Raw genomic sequence first — 19,960 nt, 5'->3', positions numbered from 1 at the left:
TTAGTATGAGTAGAGTTTAACATAATTCCTTTTTGTTCCAGGCTACATGTCGCAGATAAAAGTCTGCGACGTGTAGCCTGCCTAATGTTCAACTATTAGAATTATTTTATTATTCATTGATTTTATCACGGGCTGTCTATTTGTCTGTATCTCACAAGTCTTTTAGCGATTTTTACTAGATTGATTCTATTGCAATTCTAAAAAATATCTATTGTATTCCGCTTCTATAAAATCTAACCCCCAGTTTCAGAGGTACATTTAGCGGTTTATCTATTCAATAGCGTTTAAACTCATATAGAAAGAACAGTTTGAATAGATAAACTACCGCTAAATGTGCCTCAGAAACCGGGCATAAGTAACACTATATATATTTTTTAGACTTTTCATAAATTATCGCCATATTTAATCGGCCTGTATTAACCTGTGGTAGTTGTCGATTTAACCATGAACCGACCAATAGCGTGAAAAACTTAGTTCTACCTCTATATTTTGGTGTAAAACAGTTAATTTTGCTACGGTGAATTTGTAACCTTAGTTTGCTTATCGTTAACTTGGTCTGTGTTAAAGAAACATAAGATTGATCTACGCTTATTGACGATAGGTTATTGAAATCTGGTTTTAATGTTGCTTAACGCCTGTATTTATTTTCCAAGCAATTTGTTGAAAAATGACATTGACGATAAAGTATTAAATAAAACAAGAGCTATTCGAACAGTATAAACATTTATCTTCCCCTATAGGTTGTCGAGGATTCTAAACCTAGGCTAGTCACCAATTACATTACGATCATGCGTATGTAAAAAAACCTTATTTAACAGTGAAAGAATAAAACTTATCATGTTTGAAAATTCCATAAATATTCTTCAAAGATAGTAGAGCCCTTATTCGCACTTGGCCTTGTCTTTAATGTGTTAGTTTTGAATTTATATTAAACCTACAGCAATCTGGATGCGACTAAAGAAATGATGGACAGGAGTACGCTTTGTTGACAAAAGTTTGAAGAAATAAGTAAGAACACTAACTCAGAATAATTTATTCGCATTCTTGCATTTACACTAAGTTCATTATTCAATACATAAGGTACATTTTATCCGTGCATGTGAATTTATTTAATATACAGACACGAATTAAATAGATTATTCTAATTTTCATTCCATGTTTCTTACATCTTAAGGCGGAATAAAAACTAATGATAAGCGATCGTCGTGTTGCTAATACAAAAATCAAAGTACATACAATTTCACATAATTTAGAATTTTGAGCATCTCCAAAATCTCACATTTTTATAATCATTTTTTTTCTTATATAGCAACAGGACCACTGCATCTTCTGTCAGTGGTGTACGCCTTCCAAGAAGTCAATGACTGAACCGACTTCATCTCTTCAGGAGACAACGGTCTACCTCGGAACTCATCCTCAATATCCTGCAACGTCCTATCTTTCGTCTCTGGCAACAACATCCACACTATAACTAAACTATACACTAAAATACCACTGTACAGTCCATAAGTTCCATACAAATCCACTGAGCTTAATAGCAACGGTAATGTTTTGACGGTCGTGAATAAATTTGCTGAATAAAAGAACACGCTGATCCCTCCGGCTAAGCCTCTGTACTCCAAAGGAAATACTTCACCAGCTATTATGAAGCACAAAGGCAAAGAACCAGTTGCCACGGAGAACATATGTATGTGAATCAAAGATATACCTAGAATACGTTCTTCTGAATGTATCATACCATGTACTTTAGCATAACAGTACGCGGCACACGCTAATATTGCCAGAATATTTAAGCACACGGTGACCCTCAATATCGTTCGTCTTTTCACTTTCTGTATCACGTATAATGCACACGTATTAGCTATTATTCTATGAATGTCTATAGTAAACATGATGAGAGGTACATTGCAGTCGGGCCCCAGCATTCTGTGCAGCAAATCTATCGGGAACGCCACCAGCATATTAATCCCACTCCATTGTCCCAACATGTAAACATGCATCATTATAATTATAGGTTTACAAAACTCCTTCTTTCTTATCGTTATACCAAAATATTGTATCATATTTCTTATTTTCTTAACTAAAGACTTAGGTTTCTGTGTACTCAGTTTTGCTTCTTTCAGAACCATTGCTGCTTCGATCATTTTCTTTAATTCGTCTTCTTCTGTGTCGCCTCTTAGCCATCGAAAGGATTGTTTGCAGGCTTCGTACCTGCCTTTGCCAGCATACCAGCTTGGTGATTCAGGAGAGTAAAGTACAATAAACAAGTCTACTACAGCCACTAGGCCACAGATCAAGGAAGTATTCTGCCAGGAGAGGAAGGCTCCTGAGAGATGGACTGATAAGACAGCGACTGCTATAGACAAAGATATTGTCATTAAAAACACTCCTCTATTCTTCGGGCTGGTGTATTCTCCTATTAGCACAGATCCCAGCATGGTACACATGCCCATGCAGAGTCCTTGAACAAATCTGGCCAGGAGGAGCATGGTGATGCTTTTGGCGAAGAAGATCATAGCCCAGCCCGCGATGAGAGGTACGATGGTCACCAGGTTGGCTATCTTTCTTCCATATTTCGACATCGTCGGTGGTGCGAGAAAGTTCCCGATGACTAGGGAGATACCGGGCATTGCGGCTGAAATAAAAATAAAAAACAAATTAGTTTTCAAATATGCCGAAAAACTACAGTATCTTAATATTTAGGCTTCTTTTATCAAATTAGGAATGTAATCTTCCGTTCAAAACTATAATATTTTATGATCTTTCAATTGCGTCGTTAATTGCAGTCTTCCGACCATTTAGTTAGGAAACTTAAACTAGGAACTTTTTTGAAAAGAAATGTGAAGTCTGCATCTGTGGCTAAGTTGGAAGTGTACCCGACTGCTAATTCTGAGTCTTGGGATCGATTTCCGAGTCGTGCAAAATACTATTAGTATTTTTTTATTTATATTAGAGTATTCCTCAACAGTAGCCTGGAGTCTTCGTGCTCGGCATAATGACAATAGGCTTGCCTTCTATTACATGGGACTAACATTATCAATGAAGAAACGTGGGCGTATTTTATACACCTTCGGCTACCTTTGGGTATGCTAGGTCTGATATTATGTATGTCAATTTGTATGAGGTTTTTAATTTCGGGAACCGATGTTGCAAAATAATTGTGAACTATTTCGTAATATTTACGATATCAGTTACATGGGTGTGTTTCTGATAAGCCATGAATTGCAAGTTTATTAATAGTTATTAATTGACCCGGCAGACATTTTTTTTTCCTCAATATAGTAGTTAGAGTTATGAACATTGCTTTAACGACTGTTATCACAATAATGTCACTATCTCTCTGTGGCACGGTCTGTAGTTTGTGCGACTACTTCTCTCCGCCTTGGGTTTGAATCCTGGGATGAACCAAAGTTAGTTTGTGCGTGAGGGAACAGAGAGTATACTTGTGTATTGTGCACATACTTGGCCACTATGCACCGTTGGTCGGTTTCAATAATACTGGCCGCCGAATATCGGCCGGGAAGACATTATTATTATCACATCATTGAAAATAGGACTAATTAGTTATTAATCTACCTAGAAACACACAAAGCTCAAATATAACAACCACCCATATCGGAACTGTCCGCGCCAATTATTACTTAACTTGATCGTAACTCGCGTATATTTATATCGTTTATTGATTCACAAAGCAGACTAGTTATCAATGATTCGACGTCACTTATGCGTATTCTACGATGACCTTATGACCTTGTAATAAAGGTGACAATTGCTCTGACCTTGAACGATATCGTAAACAAACTTGACCTGAAAATATTATCTTTTTGTTATGGACATGATTTGGGAACATGGACGCCTTTGTAATCATGGCAAATTATCTTGCGCATGTAAGAGATGCCTTATGGTTTTAATGCTGATTTTTGACCCCTAATTATGTTATAAGTTTGATGTGACAACGCTGTCTTTTGAATCGTAGCTCCAAAACAAATGGACCAATTTTGCGATATCAGTCCCTGGAAGCGTCGATCGCGATGGCAATTTTATTCTTTTTATTATACTGTTTGAGCCTTTTCTATCCTTTTCCTTTATCCAAAGCTTTTTTTAAATAAGTGACAAATATATTTAGTAAGAAAGATTTAGTCGAGGTCAATTCACGGCGGGTGAGCCATGTCAAAAGCCTTTCGGGCTTCAGTTACTTTTTTTTTTTTGAGGAAGACTACTAACCTAACGCTGTTTAATAAAATTACATAATTATTTGTACACCAATTGGTAGAACATACTGATTATTACAAATTGATACATTGTCATAAAATCACTTTAATAACGTATCACAAATAATATAATTCAATTGAAATTTCGATGAATAAATAAGGGCTTTGTAAAAACAGATACTAACCTATCCAGGATCCTGAGTCATCATCAATGGGTATGTTGGAGTCAGGAGCACGCAGTTGCTGCAGCAGCGAGGAAGTGAAGCCTATCACCAGACCGGAACCTGCCATGTTCAGCGACACTCCAGCGGTCACGAAACACTGAAAATATTATGAAAAAGACTCCATTACTGTCTCTTTTACTCCAGACAATGATTCTTGGACAAGAGTAGAATTGTATTAAAGTTTTTTTGGAGTTCCTTAACCAAAAGAGAGAGATCGAAGTACTAGAATTTGGCTTTCCGTCTGCCTGTCACCATGTTGGGATCGTCACAAGTGGTGTATTTCTTTAGCTGCTATAATAAAAACAAAATCTAACCAGTGACCACCGGTGTAATTCTTTACCGAATTCCAAGCAAACACAATCCGTGGTTCGTTTAAACTAAAAATATATATAAACTAGCTTAAACCTGCGGCTTGTGGAAATACTAGGCAATATTAGTTTCCGGGTTTTTATCCGTCTTCCAAAAAACTTCATGAACTTTTTAAACAATCGGCTTCTCACCTCATTTTCATTGCGTTTAACATACGTTTAGCTTTTCAGTATTATTCATTTAAACCGAGCCACGAAATCATAGGTAAATAGGTAGACGTTTCAGATTACTCAGTTATAATTTTAGCACGGATTGTCTTATTGGTAGCGAAGGACACTAGCACGAGTGCAAATATGAATCGATTAGATCATGTACTATTAGGTATGTAGGTATGTGACTTGCAGTAATTGTATCTTCATTTCACAGTTAGGTGTAATAATATGCGATCACCTTAGTGCTCTATAACTACTAGGTGAACGAGTGTAGTGGGTTCAAATCCCAGGACAAAATATTAGGTCGGGGAAAAAGTCTTTTCACATTAAAGTATGTATGAACTTGCAGTAAAATCTTTTCTCTACACAAAAAAGCTCGATATTTGGGTACCTCACGAGCTCACTGAAAGAAACCTAATGAACCGTGTACTCATTTGTGATACTTGATGCCAAAGAGATTTTATTACAATTTCATAAATACTATAATGCGAACAGACTTTTTCCCCGATATGGGTGAAGTGCATAAGTCTTTATTGATTTGTATGATTGTGGTGATAGTCGAGAAGTCGAGGGTTCGATCCCAAGGCAACACCAATGATTTTTCGAAATTATATGTGTGTTAGCAATAAAAAGAATATTAATAAAAATAAAAATTACACTTGTTCTAACGAGAAGGAAAGCTTTGAGGTGATAAATTGTTACCACGGTTTTTGTAGGAATGTAAATTCCCCGTACCCGAGTTTGACCAGCTTGATGGACGCAATAATCCGTCTCTCATTTCGTGAGGTAACCTTTGCCCAGCAGTGGGAAAGTAATGAGTTACATGGGTTAAATACATTTTTCTTTTTAAAAGACAACTCCCGTACTGCGAATTTTAAGCTATTCATGATGTTCAAGGCTGTTAAGGTAGTCACCTTACTACCACTGCAAGTAGTGTTGTGGGTTCGATTTCCTTACCCATCAAATATTAGTGGAACATACTAATTTGTATTCGTTTTTTGTATAATAATAATAATAATAAATTTAACCCATTACTGTTCCACTGCTGGGCAAGGGTCTCCTCCCCTAATGAGGGAGGGTTTAGGCCTTGAGTCCACCACGCTGGCCAAGTGCGGGTTGGGGACTTTGCATGCCCTCAATAAATGTATTAAACAAATTTTAGACATGCAAGGTTCCTCACGATGTTTTCCTTCACCGTTGGAGCATGTGATAGGTAATTATTTCTAATACCCACATAACTTCGAAAAGTCATTGGTGTGTTGCCTCGGGTTCGAACCTGCGACCACTTGCGTGGGAGGTTTTTTGTATGTTTGTTAAAATCTCCACAACGCAATACATAGGGAAAGAGTAACTTATCTTTAAAAAACATGCTTGACCCTGGAAGATAGGAGTATCGATAGAAAATCTGAGTACCTATTCAAAAGTTATACATAGTTGGATGAGTGCAAAATACTTGAAACTAATCGATTTCAATTATTTCACAATATGGCTGGCGTTTGTGTAATATATAACTATTTATATACTGCCGTGACTTTGAAAGATTTCCCGGGATAAGAACTATTCAAGTTACAAGATATATTATATTTATAATGTTAACCTTACCTAGGCTACTATAAACTATGCCTGCGAGTTTGTTCGCATATATGATAATTGCTGATTTACTCAGCTACGAATATTTAATACGAATTTTCAACCATTTCCAGGCTTAATATCATTAAAAGCATTTCATTGTTTTAGTCGTGATAACATTACAGATATACTTTCCTATTAAGTGTGATTATGTCCGGCAGAGGTTTTATACTTGGCTAGTACGAATCTTCGGCAACCCAAAGTGACAGTTTTCAAATGGACTTATGTAAAAAACTTTAAAACAAGAGCATGCAATATTTTTTTTGTAAAAACCATCCATTCACATTTATGATATTGTTATTTAAGATGAGTATAATTTCAAAACATTTATTCAATACTGCTGCTTTTATAATTCAAAATATTCTTCATTTGTATCCTATTTATAATTAAAGTAGGATTAGGAACACATTATCTAATTACTTTAACCGACTGCACTTTAGTTTAGTAAACATTTGTTAAACGAAAATGATTGAAAAATATGACCTGAAGGTACCGTGGTAAAGTAATTCGACGACCCGGAAGCTTTTGCTATGCATTAGGCTTATCTTTCAGTAATAGTACTTACTATTCATCAGTAGTTTAAATGGACCAGAAAAATATATATTGCTGAAAAAACGGTAATGTAAAAAGCTCTACCATTATCACAATAAGACCACCATAATACCAAGACTTTTAAACAACCATCAAAACTTTTAGATTTACAATAAAACTAGCTTTTAGCCGCAACTTCCCTCGCGTCTAGATTTCACAGGGTAAAAAGCCCTGAAGGAATAACAAACATACATTCATTCATCCAAAACTTTTGCAATTATAATATTAGTAAGATATAAACTAAATTTACCTGTTTCATGAAAGGTGTAACCCATGACTTTCGTTCGGCCATTTTCCCACAGTCCACAGAAGAGTTCCATTTAAACACAAGTGTACTCGACAGCACTTAAAACACATTTAATGTTTATACCACGATGATAACGAGCGTAACCTCTGCGATTCTCGATACATTGATAACAAATTCACCAAACAGCCGCGTGTTTATTTGATCATAACTCAAAAACTAAACTACCGATTTCGATGAAACTTACACAGAATAAAAGCTTGTTTTATAAGCTATAATATGGTATAAATTTTATTAAATTTGGTTTATAAATTTTGAAGATAGTGGTATAATTTTGTTTTTAATGTTCACGTGCGCGTCGGTCGCTGATGTTTATTTTCGATACGTATGCTTTGTACACATTGGTACAACTGAAATCTATTGGGAAGTACTACCGTCCTTGTCTATATTTTATTCTTAGACCAGCTTGTCATATGCTTCGCTATGGCGGTTTGATTCGCGTGTAAGTACTCAGTGACGTCATAGGGCGAGTGTTAATAATTGTTCATTAAGATGATTGAGACCATTTAAACGCTTTTGTTTTGATCGCAAAAGATCTAAACATCCGATTGATGCTGGGTACTTATATATTTTATCGTTCGGTGATTTATTAGTCAAATATTTCTCAAAGGTGTTTTGTGCAGAAAAGCTTTAGACATGGCTTAACGACTATTATTTTAATTGACAACAATCGGGATCGACCTTTTTCGTGGCCTTCCAAGCTCGGAGACGCTCAGTTCAAGTTCTGTTAAGTGGGCACCCATCTGTAAAATGTAAAATGACCTAAGCTCTTAACGTTGTTTAACCCACATATATATTCTTCCGACCTGTGAGTGCAACTAGTTATTTATTTATTTAAACGCCTGTAAGTAAATATCGGAAACTGTAGGTGTGAAAGTGTTCTTTTGCGCTTTGCTATTATAATTATGCTAGGCGCTACGCTTAATAGTAATTATAATAATATATGTCCCAGGCTGACTGATTGAGTCAGCCTGGGACCACGGCGAGTGCAACCTGCGCCGAAACGTTAGGCATTTTAAGGTAAAATGCGTGTTCGCGTTAATTCCCGTATTCTATTATACATTATGTCATTAAATTTGTTATTGATATTAAAAATGTTTAAACACTCGTAGCTAGTTGTGGTCACCGGACAGTAATCGGAATAACCGTAGCACGGCGTGTGGCGAGTTCGAATCCCACCCGGGACAAATATTTGCATGATGAGCACGAGTACCTATGAGAGATACAGATGGTACCGAGTACCATCTGTTCTGAACCTAGTTGTTAATTTTTCTATATAAACATGTATTTAAAAGTATGTTTATCAGTTATTTGGTTACTATTGTAAATGCTCTGCTTACTTTGGAAATGGCTGTGTGAGAGTTGTCCAATTATAGTTATTTATTTCACAGATTTTTATTATTTTTATCTTCAAAATTATTTTGCGATTCACGTTTCATTCATACCGATATGTAAAATATTTCGATTATACGCCGCGCATTCGACCACCAATGCGTTTAGCTGGTGACAAGGTTAATAACAACAGTATCTTAATTAAAAATCACACATTTAATCAATTTTTATCTAATATTAAAATATCACATTATATTACACTGATTGTATCAGTCTAATTACAAAGATAAACACACATTTACGTACAAACGAATTAAAAAATAGACATTTGACTTAATACAAAACTCCTTCACGCCCGTAATACTCGAAAGTACGTGTAGGCAGAGGTGTATGAAATACACCCGCGTTTTGCCATTAACAATGTCAGTCCCATGTAATAGCGGGCTAGCCTATCGCCTATTAATAAATAAATTGTTTTAATACTAAATATATTCTTAGGGTTGAACTTTGAGCTTTACATTCAACAACTATGGACATATTTTAGTCCATACACACAAAATCTTAATAATTTATACGCAACAAAAATATTAATAAACCACCTGTCTATGTATCTATCATCTATGTATTGGTTGAACCTGCAAGAAAATCCTACTTATCAGTAGTTTTAAAAGTATATCGCGAAAGGAAACACTGTTGCAGCAGCGAAGTTAATTTCATACAATTATCATGTATTTTATTTAATGGTCAATTCTGTGCTCAATAGTAGGCAGTCTATTTCCTTACCATTCATAATTAATGTACTTTTCTAGCCACTGAAGTTTATGCTCTCAGTTTTAATAATTTTATTGACATAATAATTTAAACAAACACATACACAAAATCGAACCCGAGACCTCTACCCGACTGTCAGGTACACTGTACACATGTCAAAGAGGTTAATGTTTCCTTCTTTACACATAAATAATCATATATAACTAATCTTAACACAGGTCAAATTACTTTGTTTCAAAAATTTGTTGTCATGCCAAAAGATTGCATTACGATATTTGGTATCAATATCAAAGACGTCTATTATCTCTTTATCCATTGATCTATACATATAGTCTTTGTAAAATAAACACATTATTATCCCTGCAGGAAGTCACTTTGATAACAAGTAATTTAAAACGCAACTCAATTATATTTTTTTGTAAAAAAATGGGTTTTACGTAAATTGTTTTGTAGTATGGTTTTACCACTATCAACAATCTACAGCCAACTGCGAATTGACGTATGAAAACCTAATCAGTGCTCCTAACGGGTCCCGTAAAAACCTAGTTTTTAGGTACATTTCAAATGTCAAACTCTCGATACTCGATATTACCGACACTAGAACATCGCGCTATAGTTCTGGATATTTTTAAATTATGACGTTTTACCTGTATCTTCTAACTTGAAATGACTTTATAATGCCTTTTATTTTTACATTTCTCTCATATTTTATAATGAAAATCTACACACAAGAAAAGTTCTATAAGAACTAAAATATCCACTTAACATTTTCTTAAACAAACTAACTAATCATTTTAACCATCTCCCTTTCCGTATCATTACGTTTTTCCGGAAACACTCCATGATTGAAATACTCTTCAATTTCCTGTAACGTCCTATCCTTGGTTTCAGGAAGTATGAAATAAAGACCCAATAGAGAAGCAGCCATTACTGCTCCGAAAGCCGCAAATGTTCCATGAACACTGACACTAGCTAGCAAATATGGCGTGACCTTTAAAGCTACCATTAAACTGAGAGATAATGTTATACCTGATACAGCGGATCCAGCTCCTCGATGGACCAATGGAAATACCTCCCCTAGGAAGGCATATGGAATGGGAGTACAACCCAAATTGGCTAAAATAAAGTACACCACAAAGAGTGATAAAGGAATCCAGGTCATGGTCTTTGGGATGACTTCAAGAGCTACTAAATACAAGTAGCTGCAGACTGTTCCAAGCACGATAAGTGACGCCAAACCAGTACTGAAGAGTAACGTCCTCCGCTTCATCACTTTCACAAGTCCTGATGAGAAGGTGGCACTCGCTGTGATGATCAGATCCAAAGCTAAAGTGTAATAGAAAGACTGGGTCTTATTTCCAGTGATTTCACCGATGATTTGAGGAGCGTAAGCAGGGAAGATATGTCTACCGCATGACTCCAACAAAATAGCTCCGAAAAGAACAATTATAACTGGTTTAACGAAGTCTTTTCGGGTAAATTTCCTGAAAAATCCTTTAGTCTTTCCGCAGCATGATTGGTTAATTTGTATTGACAGTCTTTCTTTTTGAGCTTTGAGCATATCTTCGAGCTCTAACCTAGATTTTCCACTGTAACCTCTTAACCAGTAGAAAGCCTTTTCACTTTTTTCAAACTGTCTCTTTGACGCTAACCATGCTGGGCTTTCAGGCCAAGTGCAAACTATGATGAAGGCCAATATATGAGGCACTAAAGCGAATAGACCGACGGTCTTCCAGTGGACGAAATGGCCAAGTAAATGAGTTATTGTATTTCCTAAACAGACAGCTGCAGTTTTGAGGTTAAGGAACATGCCTCGATGTTCAGGGCTGGTGTATTCTCCTATGACAACGGCTCCTAGCGTGACAGTGGCTCCAGCAGTGATACCTCCCAAGACTCTCCCTGTCATCAAAGTTGGGATGCTGGTGCTAAAGTATATGAACAGCCAGCCAGCCGTGCCTGGTAGAATGACGAGAGCATGGGAGAGTCGGCGACCGAACCACTCCATCAGGAATGAGGAGACGAAGAAGCCGAACATGCTGGCTAATCCCACTGATGATGCTAAAAAGAAAAAAGCTGTCTTTAATAATACATTGCTTATGATAATTTCTTACTTATCTTATCTTATCTTAGGGATGGGCATGCGAGCTTGTAACCCGCTGGTATTTCGTCCACTGGTGGTCTTATATATTAAAATACTTTATTGACAAATTACAGCTGCTGGCTGCTTATAATATTCCACTCATCATACTAATCCTAAATTCTTTCTACTAATATTATGATGAGAAAGTTTGAAAATATGGATGGACGTATGTTTGTTACTCTTTCACGAAAAAACTGCATAACTAAATTAAATGAAATTTCGGTTCACTGAAAGCTTATGAGCTGCATTAAAATTTAGGGTAACGGGAATTCGTTTTCTTCTTATCTAGGGAAACCAATTCACGCAGAAGAAGTATAATTTCTTACCTAACCAAGACGCGGTGTGCAAATCTATTTTGATGGGAGAGTCAGGGGCAAGCAACGCTGGCAACATGCAGGAAGGGTAGCTGAGTACCATGCCTTGTCCCAACATGTTGAGCAGGACTCCGGACACCGTCCATGACTGTTACAGAATAATAAAGAATTAAAGCAATAATTCATATTTATGTATAAATCACGCCTGTTAAAAACCCAACAGTATAGGAATAGGTGTAAAAGATAAGCTCATATTTCGCCTTTCACAATATAAGTCGTGTAACAGGGAGTAGCCTATTGCCTTGTACCAAGCACTTTACAAATACGGGCTTACAATTTTTTACAAATATTTGTAGATTCCACATTAAATACAATATTGTAATTGTTGATATATGTAAGTGGTTACTTACCGTACTTTTACATGACAACAGCTTAATCAATTTGGGTAAAATAAGGCAGGGTAGTATCCCCGATCATATTGGTCTTTTTTAAGTAAAATTTAAATTATAAGACATTAACCATAGCTCGAGTGATATAACCTGCGTCGAAACGTTGGGCATTCCAGATATCCTGGATTTTAACACAATACCCTCAGTTAAGACTGGTTGTCAGAATTCCTTATCCTATTACATAATAAAACATTTTTGAAAATTTCAGCGCTAAGAATTTTAAATTACAAATTTTCTAATAGACATTTGATAACATAATCACCTGTTTTAACAACGGCGACACCATATCACTACAAACACATTCACTGTCTATCACCGAACAATAATAGGCTAATACTATATCAGTATATAGGTAATTGTTCAGTATAACACCCAGGTTTATCAGCACATGTATCATTGCAGATATTTAAAGGATTAAATACCTGCATTGATTTACGTATTTTGATTAATTGACTATTGATTGTCACAGAGGTGTTATATCAGTACGACCAAGCGATACAATTCTTCTTTCACTTCAAAAAATAGCCCCTTAATCATAACTGTTGAACTCTTCGCTCTTCTTCTTCTTCTTATCGTATGGTTAGTGGTCAACCTAGTGTCAAAGTTGTTCAAGCCGCCCGAAGGCCTTTGACGTGGCTTAACGACTGTTATCTTAACTGACAACAACCGGGACCGACATTTTACGTGCCCTCCGAAGCACGGAGACGCGCAGCTCAAATACCAATATGCGGTCACCCATCATAGAATGACCGCGCCAACGGTTGCTTCACCCACAGATCGTTGTCAGACCGGTGAGCACAACTAGCTATGGGCGCCTTCTCTCGCGTTGCACGTTTGAAACGTCAGGCATTTCGAGATAAAATGCGTGTTCGTGTTAATTCCCGTATCCTATACATTAACCAATTAATCCCACTGCTGGGCAAGGGTCTTCTCCCGTTATAAAGGAGGGGATAGACCTTGAATCCACCACGCTGGCTAAGTGCGAGTTGGGGATTTAGCATAACTTCAAGAACTGAACTGGAGTAAAAAAGTTTAAAAAAAAAGTACTTTAGTTTGATTTTTTGCCGATGAAAATACTTAGAACACATGGTACACGGCACATTAATCAGGTGATTTTTTATATATCTTGTTGTAATGTAATTACATCGGTTGGTATACTGTATCTTTCTACTCTATGTTATTTACACAAAAACCGATTTAAGGATTATCGGATTATTTTGAATGCGCGATAAACTAAGACACTCCTTTTGTAATTAAATAGCTTTATTCTTTATTACTTTATATGAGTGCGATGGCCTCAATGTGAATGATGAACTTTTTTTTTATTTTCCTTTGTACGTTTTCTATTTACGATATCTTTAACCGCCTTAAACAAAAGGGAGGCGTTTTACATTCGTCTGTTTCTTTTTTGTTTGTTATGTCATAATTGTTGATAGGGAAGATTGATTTTATGATTTCAATTTGTACTTCCGATAAAGGTTCTAGTCTGATTTGATTTAGATTTGAAGACTAGTTTTTGAAATATCATTAAATTATAATTTAGTAGCTATATTTTGGTGATGATTTGCTTATATTTGTTTCATGGTGCTTACAAAGGTATATTATTTTACATAGAAATCAGTTTTTGTAATAAATATCTTATCTATATCTCATGTCATTGCCTTAGAATAGCTTAAGTCTAGGCAATGTTTTTCCAAAAGGTCTATTACCTGTGTTATCTGTTAAACCAAGGACATGTTAATCATCATATTGTTTGGAGGATATAAAAAATGTAAAGGTGTCGCTTGAATACATGTATTTTCAGAATGCAAGCAGGACATAGACACAGTGCACAAGACTCTTGGTAGCCTGTTCTACCAGCCAACTGTGCAGGACTTTATTTATAGTGTCCAAGTGAGTGTACAATACACAGGTACACTCTCTATTCCTTCGCTCTCATAGCCCGATGGGACGGATAACCGACGACTAGTGAGAGAGCTTTACGTGCTCTCCGAGGTTCGGAGGTCTATGAATTTGAGACTCCGCCCGGAGTTTAGAAATCGATCTATGTAAAATTATTGGCTGAAAAACTCAGACAATACCGTTTGGCCCAACCCAGGATTCGAGCCCGAGACATTATAATAATACATATACGCTGAAGACAGACACCTCGCCATAGACCTCCAATAATTTTGCACATCTTCAAACTCCTTCATTTCCATACAACTTGTCATATTTTATTTTATTCCTTTTTTAAGCCGTTACTGTCCCACTGCTGGGCCTAGGGTTTCCTCCCGAACTAGGGAGGGGTTAGGCCTTGAGTTCACCACGCTGGGCAACTGCGGAACTTTGCATGTTCTCATTAATTTATTTAACCATTTTTTTGCATGCAAGGTTTCATCACGATATTTTCTTTGACCTTTTTATAATTATCATTTTAATAATTTTTGCTATAGTATTGAATGTTATCTTGTTTCTAATCTCATTAACGCAATTGTGATAAATGTTATTATCTCTAATTTCCCACTGCTGGGCACGGCCTCTATATTTTAGCGAAGATAAATTATAGAGGCCCACTGGTTCGGTTGATAATTACTATCAATGCCGCGCTGACTGTCTTAAGTTTGATTCCTGTCGGTGACAAAAATATGTATTTCTGAGCTCATCTCAAATGGACAGACCAGATAACTAACTAAGAGCAATTTTTAGTGCGGGAGTTGTATTTAAAAAAAAGTAAAAAAAGGAGGTATCCTCACCAATGAACCACACGTGCAATTATTACACGTGTATATCAATTTATTAATAAATCTAGACACTGCACCTAATATCTTAATCCTACTTAATTCTTGGATTATTATGATACTAATTGGGAATCCGATGACAAATCACACTTACTTTTATTGATTAAAAATCTATTTTTATATAAATGAGTTGCTAATTATGTTGCTATGTACAATTTTTTAAAACGGCTCGACAATTTAGCTAATTATTTTTATCATATTTTCTTTAAAATACGGGTAAGAGTTTTATGAAGAAAGAAAACAGATTACAACTAGTGAAAGATTAAAGTGTCTCTTGTATGATTAAACTGCTGAATCATTTTTTATATAATCCGGCAGACTGATAACGTCAGAACTACTAAACAACAATCGTGCAAAACCTCATTCAAGACTTAGTAATTGAATTACTTAAGTTCTTATTTGTATCACAAATTCTTTTGTAAACAGTTTTAGTAGAATAACAAGTCTATAAAATTATGCACTTACACGCTTTGTTTCCTTCACCTAGCTATGTGTATATTATATTAATATTATAAATGATGATGCCTGTTTTACACAAAGGTTTAAGCAGAGATGTATAAATAAACATAAGACTTTCTGAGGATGAGACGGGAAATTAAAATACCAATAATACCGTATAATTTTTATTTTTAGTTCTTGAAGCCATTAGCCGTCTTCACACACACGCTCTATCGCGCATGAAACAACAATCGCGCCTGAAAGAGCGTGCGGGTAAAGGGTGTTCAAGGGGAAAGGAAAGAGCGCGCGCCGCGCTCATCTGTCAAGCCCGCGAAGAAAATCGCGAGCGAAGAGCGCGCTGCTTTCCCGTGCGTAATCCTGTACGCTACTAAGAACGCGCGATAGAGCGTGTGTGTAAAGGCGGCCATTTGTCAACGTTCAGTCAAAATTTACAGATAGATTATTATCTTATTACGTCACAATAATGTTGTTTACTGATTTGGGTAGGAATTGCTATTCTCGAATAGTTTCTAATGAAGTAACGATAGAAATGGTTGTCGTTAGTAAGCAAACAGTGGTTAGATAGGAAATTGAAAATGGCCATAAGAAAGAGGTAGTTATATTATCTTAAAATACAAATATATTTAAGTTACAGTCTTAGTGTTCGTACATTAATACAGCCTATTCATAAAATACATTGAAATACAATAATTTTCTATTGACCCAGTAAAATACCTAACATATTGTTATGAGGTTATCTTGTGCGATTACTATACTAGACACAAATATTTTATTACAATACAATTAAGGTAGTCGTTTTATGAGGTGAAAGGAAAATTACTTGATAATATTTACAACATAATGGTTCTTATCTACTCAATTAAAGATAAATGTAAACAATTTTTTTTTTCATAAAAGGATTGGTCGTATCAATTATATTCAATATTTTTTATGAAAAGATGCTGACGTAATTGTGAACCCAGCAATTTGTACTACTGATGGGTCTATTCGACTCACATCAATAATATGCACTTTACCATCAGATTTACCAATATTATTTGCGTTCCCACTATGTCGTAACGATTAATTTATCGTTGGATGACCGTCGTCTCTAGCTGTTCCCATTATAACGATTGTTTGTCGTCAAAATTTTTTATTGTACAGTGACTGTCGTATCTAGCCGTCCCCACTGTCATGATAATCTGTCGTCACTGCAAAAAATGTCGTAGACAACAGTAAGTCGTGTCGTTCTATATGTGAACACCTCCATTTAAACATATAAGCCACGACACTTAAAACTACACGATTATTTGTCGTCACGACATAGTGGGAACGCGCTCTTACGATAATTTACTATATGTATAGCTCATTCCTCTTGAATCTTAACCGGTTTACTTATCTTCTAGAATACAGGTTATTGTTCTATCATTAAAAAGATCTAATTTAATTTATTTTACGATAACTTAGTATATACAAATGTTTTATTTACATGAGATGATAAATATAATGCGGGATGTCTTTAAAAGATATTACACAATTATTAGCATTAAGATAAGGAACTATTGTAGCGTTTGTTATGTCACGAGAAGTTAAGCGTTTGCAAATATTATAATGTTAAGTTAAACCTCTAATACTGCGGCTGTTGAACTATCTTCTGGGTAAGAGGAGAAATTTGGTGTCAACACAAAAAAAACCACCCATGGGTTTATAGCAAAATATGCCATGATTAAACCTAAAATTAAAGGTATCTAAGTCTAGTGACACACCCCCGCATCGTTTTGTTCGACACGTTCGCTGTGTTATTTAAATCACTTCAGATACATCAGCCGAAATGACGCGTTTATCGTCACGTCAAGCCTTCGTCACCGAATATTCGGCTGATGTGTCGCTACACTAACACTTGAGCGAAGCAGAATATAGACCCGGCAACAAATTGTGTGTGTCAGTGTCCGGGTATTTGAAACTTCAAAAATCACTTTCCACAATAACCGCTCATTGCTTTATCATTTTCACCTTACTTTCTTCATCTTCATCCTTTTCATCATCTCTGAATTTACCAAAATTGAAATAATCTTCAATCTCTTGAAGGGTCCTGTCTTTAGTTTCCGGCAAAATGAAGAATAAAATCAGAAGTGCTAGACCCATAGTCATACCAAAAACGAAGAACGTTCCATACACTTTTACATTGACTAACAAATATGGAGTTATTTGAAGTCCAATCATCACACCCAATGACATCCATATTCCAGCTACAGCAGACCCAACTCCTCGATGAGGGAGAGGAAATACTTCTCCAAGCAAAGCCAGCGGTATTGGAGTACATCCCAAATTGGCCAGAATAAAATACACCACGAATATTCCAGTTGGAATCCAAGGGTAGTCCTTGGTTATGATACCATTGTCAGCTAAAGTTAAGTAGGTACACACTATCATAAGCACTGCGAATGCAGAAAAACCAGTAGAAAATAGGAGGGTACGTCTTCTCATGATTTTCACTAAGAATGAAGAAAATAATGCACTGCAAGTGATGATCAAATCTATTGCCAGTGTGAAGTAGAATGATTGTGATTTACTCCCTGTAATTTCACCAATAATCTGCAAAGCATAAGCTTGGAAAACATGCCTTCCACTAGCTTCCATCAATGTCGAACTTGTTATCACAATAAAGAACGGTTTCACAAAATCTTTCCTGATTAATTTCTTGAAGAAATTATTAATTCTGTCAGAAGCCGATTTCTCTACTTTAGGTTTAGACAGTCTTTCCATTTGAGCTTTGATAAGTTCTTCAAGTTCTTTGCTAGAGGCTTCATCTTTCCCTCTTAACCTGAAGAAGGATTTTTTGCTTTCGTCAAATCTTCCTCGTGACGCCAACCATGCGGTACTTTCAGACCAAGTCATAGTAATAAAGACTGATAAAACATGAGGTATTAAAGCCAATAGGGCTATATTTCTCCAGGTGGCATATTGGCTTAGAATGTGAACTACCATACCTCCTAGACAGACTGAAGCAGTCTTCAAATTGAGGAAGACTCCTCTGTATTTCGGTTCTGAATACTCTCCAATAGCTATAGCTCCTAAAGACACAGTAGCTCCAGCAGTGAAGCCTCCCAATAACCGGCCCGTCATGATGATGGGGATGTTTTGAGCGAAGTACACCATCAGCCAGCCGGCAATCCCTGGTAGAATCACGACGATGTGTGCCAGTCTTCGGCCGTAGACGTCCATGAGGAATGATGATACGAAGAACCCTGGAATGCCGGCGAAGCCACACGCTGACGCTGAAAAATACAATAGTTTGTTTTACCAATTGCTTGTTTCTTCAGCCTGTAATTCTTTATGAAAAAATCAAACGTACGACGTTTCTGTCCTACAACTGGATAAGGCTCTTCTTGGAATATGGGGTTCGACATTGAATCCACCATACATGAAGAATGCAGGATGGGAACTTTGTGACTTCAAAGAGCTGTTTGTAAGTATTCTTAGGCATTATTTACATATTTGAATGTCTAAAAAACTCTGAAATTCTATGTACTTTTTACCGAGTAAATTGCTGAAAAGTGTAATTTAAACCAGCATGGAGGTAAATCACAGCTTACTATTTACAACAAAAAATTACACAGGTTACGCTATGGCCTTAGGCATGGCAATTGTTTTAGTATACAAAGTATTATAATTACCAAGCCAAGATGCTGTGTATAAATCAGCTTTTATCGGTGAGTCTGGATGTTGTAGTGCTGGTATCAGGCTGGTGGTGTAGCTCAGCAGCATACCCTGGCCCACCATGTTGGAGAGCACAGCTGACACGGCCCATGCCTATGAAACAAGTATATTTTAAGTACACGTAAAGTAACATAAATAAAGTAACAGTGACTGCATTAATTTCACGCGGAGTCATTCTTACGTAAATGCCTAGCCTTTCTTCCAACTACATATATTATTATGTTGGAGTCACCATCCAGTCTCATCCGATGCAACTAAATACCAGTATTTTACGTGAAGTGACTGCCTATCGGACCTCCACAACCCAGTTACCTGGGTAATAACAAGATATCCCTCGGTAAGCTGGGTCGTAACCTAGTCCTAACCCCTCCCTCATTGCGGGAGGAAACCCTCGCCCAGTAGTGGGACATTAATGAGTTGATGTTTTTAATTGTTAAGGAAAATAAATACCTGTTTAATAAAAGGCGCCACCATTGTTGCAACTAGTTATCACGGCCACATAAATACGAATAATTTCTACAAAATGATAACCGACA

At 36.3% G+C, this 19,960-nt stretch overlaps 3 protein-coding genes across 3 annotated transcripts; all 3 read right to left on the bottom strand.

The window, feature by feature from the left end:
• Positions 1-1,049: 1,049 nt before the first annotated feature.
• Positions 1,050-7,836, bottom strand: LOC142984027 (facilitated trehalose transporter Tret1-like). Its single transcript, XM_076131332.1, has 3 exons — positions 7,427-7,836; positions 4,397-4,532; positions 1,050-2,635 (listed from the first exon to the last, which is right to left on the bottom strand). The coding sequence occupies exons 1-3, from the start codon at positions 7,466-7,468 to the stop codon at positions 1,302-1,304; spliced, it is 1,512 nt and encodes a 503-aa protein (XP_075987447.1). The 5' UTR covers positions 7,469-7,836; the 3' UTR covers positions 1,050-1,301.
• A 1,173-nt stretch (positions 7,837-9,009) lies between these two features.
• On the bottom strand, positions 9,010-12,838 carry LOC142983878 (facilitated trehalose transporter Tret1-like). Its single transcript, XM_076131052.1, has 3 exons — positions 12,749-12,838; positions 12,050-12,185; positions 9,010-11,641 (listed from the first exon to the last, which is right to left on the bottom strand). Exons 1-3 carry the CDS (start codon positions 12,770-12,772, stop codon positions 10,365-10,367), a joined length of 1,437 nt encoding a protein of 478 aa, XP_075987167.1. The 5' UTR covers positions 12,773-12,838; the 3' UTR covers positions 9,010-10,364.
• A 3,073-nt stretch (positions 12,839-15,911) lies between these two features.
• LOC142983858 (facilitated trehalose transporter Tret1-like) lies at positions 15,912-19,922 on the bottom strand. The gene is made up of 3 exons (XM_076131010.1): positions 19,875-19,922; positions 19,382-19,517; positions 15,912-18,982 (listed from the first exon to the last, which is right to left on the bottom strand). Exons 1-3 carry the CDS (start codon positions 19,896-19,898, stop codon positions 17,697-17,699), a joined length of 1,446 nt encoding a protein of 481 aa, XP_075987125.1. The 5' UTR covers positions 19,899-19,922; the 3' UTR covers positions 15,912-17,696.
• Positions 19,923-19,960: the final 38 nt, after the last annotated feature.

The sequence above is a fragment of the Anticarsia gemmatalis genome, chromosome 25 (genome assembly GCF_050436995.1).
Source record: "Anticarsia gemmatalis isolate Benzon Research Colony breed Stoneville strain chromosome 25, ilAntGemm2 primary, whole genome shotgun sequence".
Classification (NCBI taxonomy): Eukaryota; Metazoa; Arthropoda; class Insecta; order Lepidoptera; family Erebidae; genus Anticarsia; species Anticarsia gemmatalis.
Note: the sequence above shows the minus strand (reverse complement) of the source record. Positions and strands in the feature narration are given on the sequence as shown.

Coding starts and splice junctions, on each gene's coding strand:
- LOC142984027 (XM_076131332.1), bottom strand. CDS start 7,468: ATGGCCGAACGAAAGTCATGGGTTACACCTTTCATGAAACAG. Junction 4,533..7,426: donor TTACACCTTTCATGAAACAG/GTAAATTTAGTT, acceptor TAATATTTTCAG/TGTTTCGTGACCGCTGGAGT. Junction 2,636..4,396: donor TGACTCAGGATCCTGGATAG/GTTAGTATCTGT, acceptor TTTTTATTTCAG/CCGCAATGCCCGGTATCTCC.
- LOC142983878 (XM_076131052.1), bottom strand. CDS start 12,772: ATGGTGTCGCCGTTGTTAAAACAG. Junction 12,186..12,748: donor TGTCGCCGTTGTTAAAACAG/GTGATTATGTTA, acceptor ATTCTGTAACAG/TCATGGACGGTGTCCGGAGT. Junction 11,642..12,049: donor GCACACCGCGTCTTGGTTAG/GTAAGAAATTAT, acceptor TTTTCTTTTTAG/CATCATCAGTGGGATTAGCC.
- LOC142983858 (XM_076131010.1), bottom strand. CDS start 19,898: ATGGTGGCGCCTTTTATTAAACAG. Junction 19,518..19,874: donor TGGCGCCTTTTATTAAACAG/GTATTTATTTTC, acceptor CTTGTTTCATAG/GCATGGGCCGTGTCAGCTGT. Junction 18,983..19,381: donor ATACACAGCATCTTGGCTTG/GTAATTATAATA, acceptor TGTATTTTTCAG/CGTCAGCGTGTGGCTTCGCC.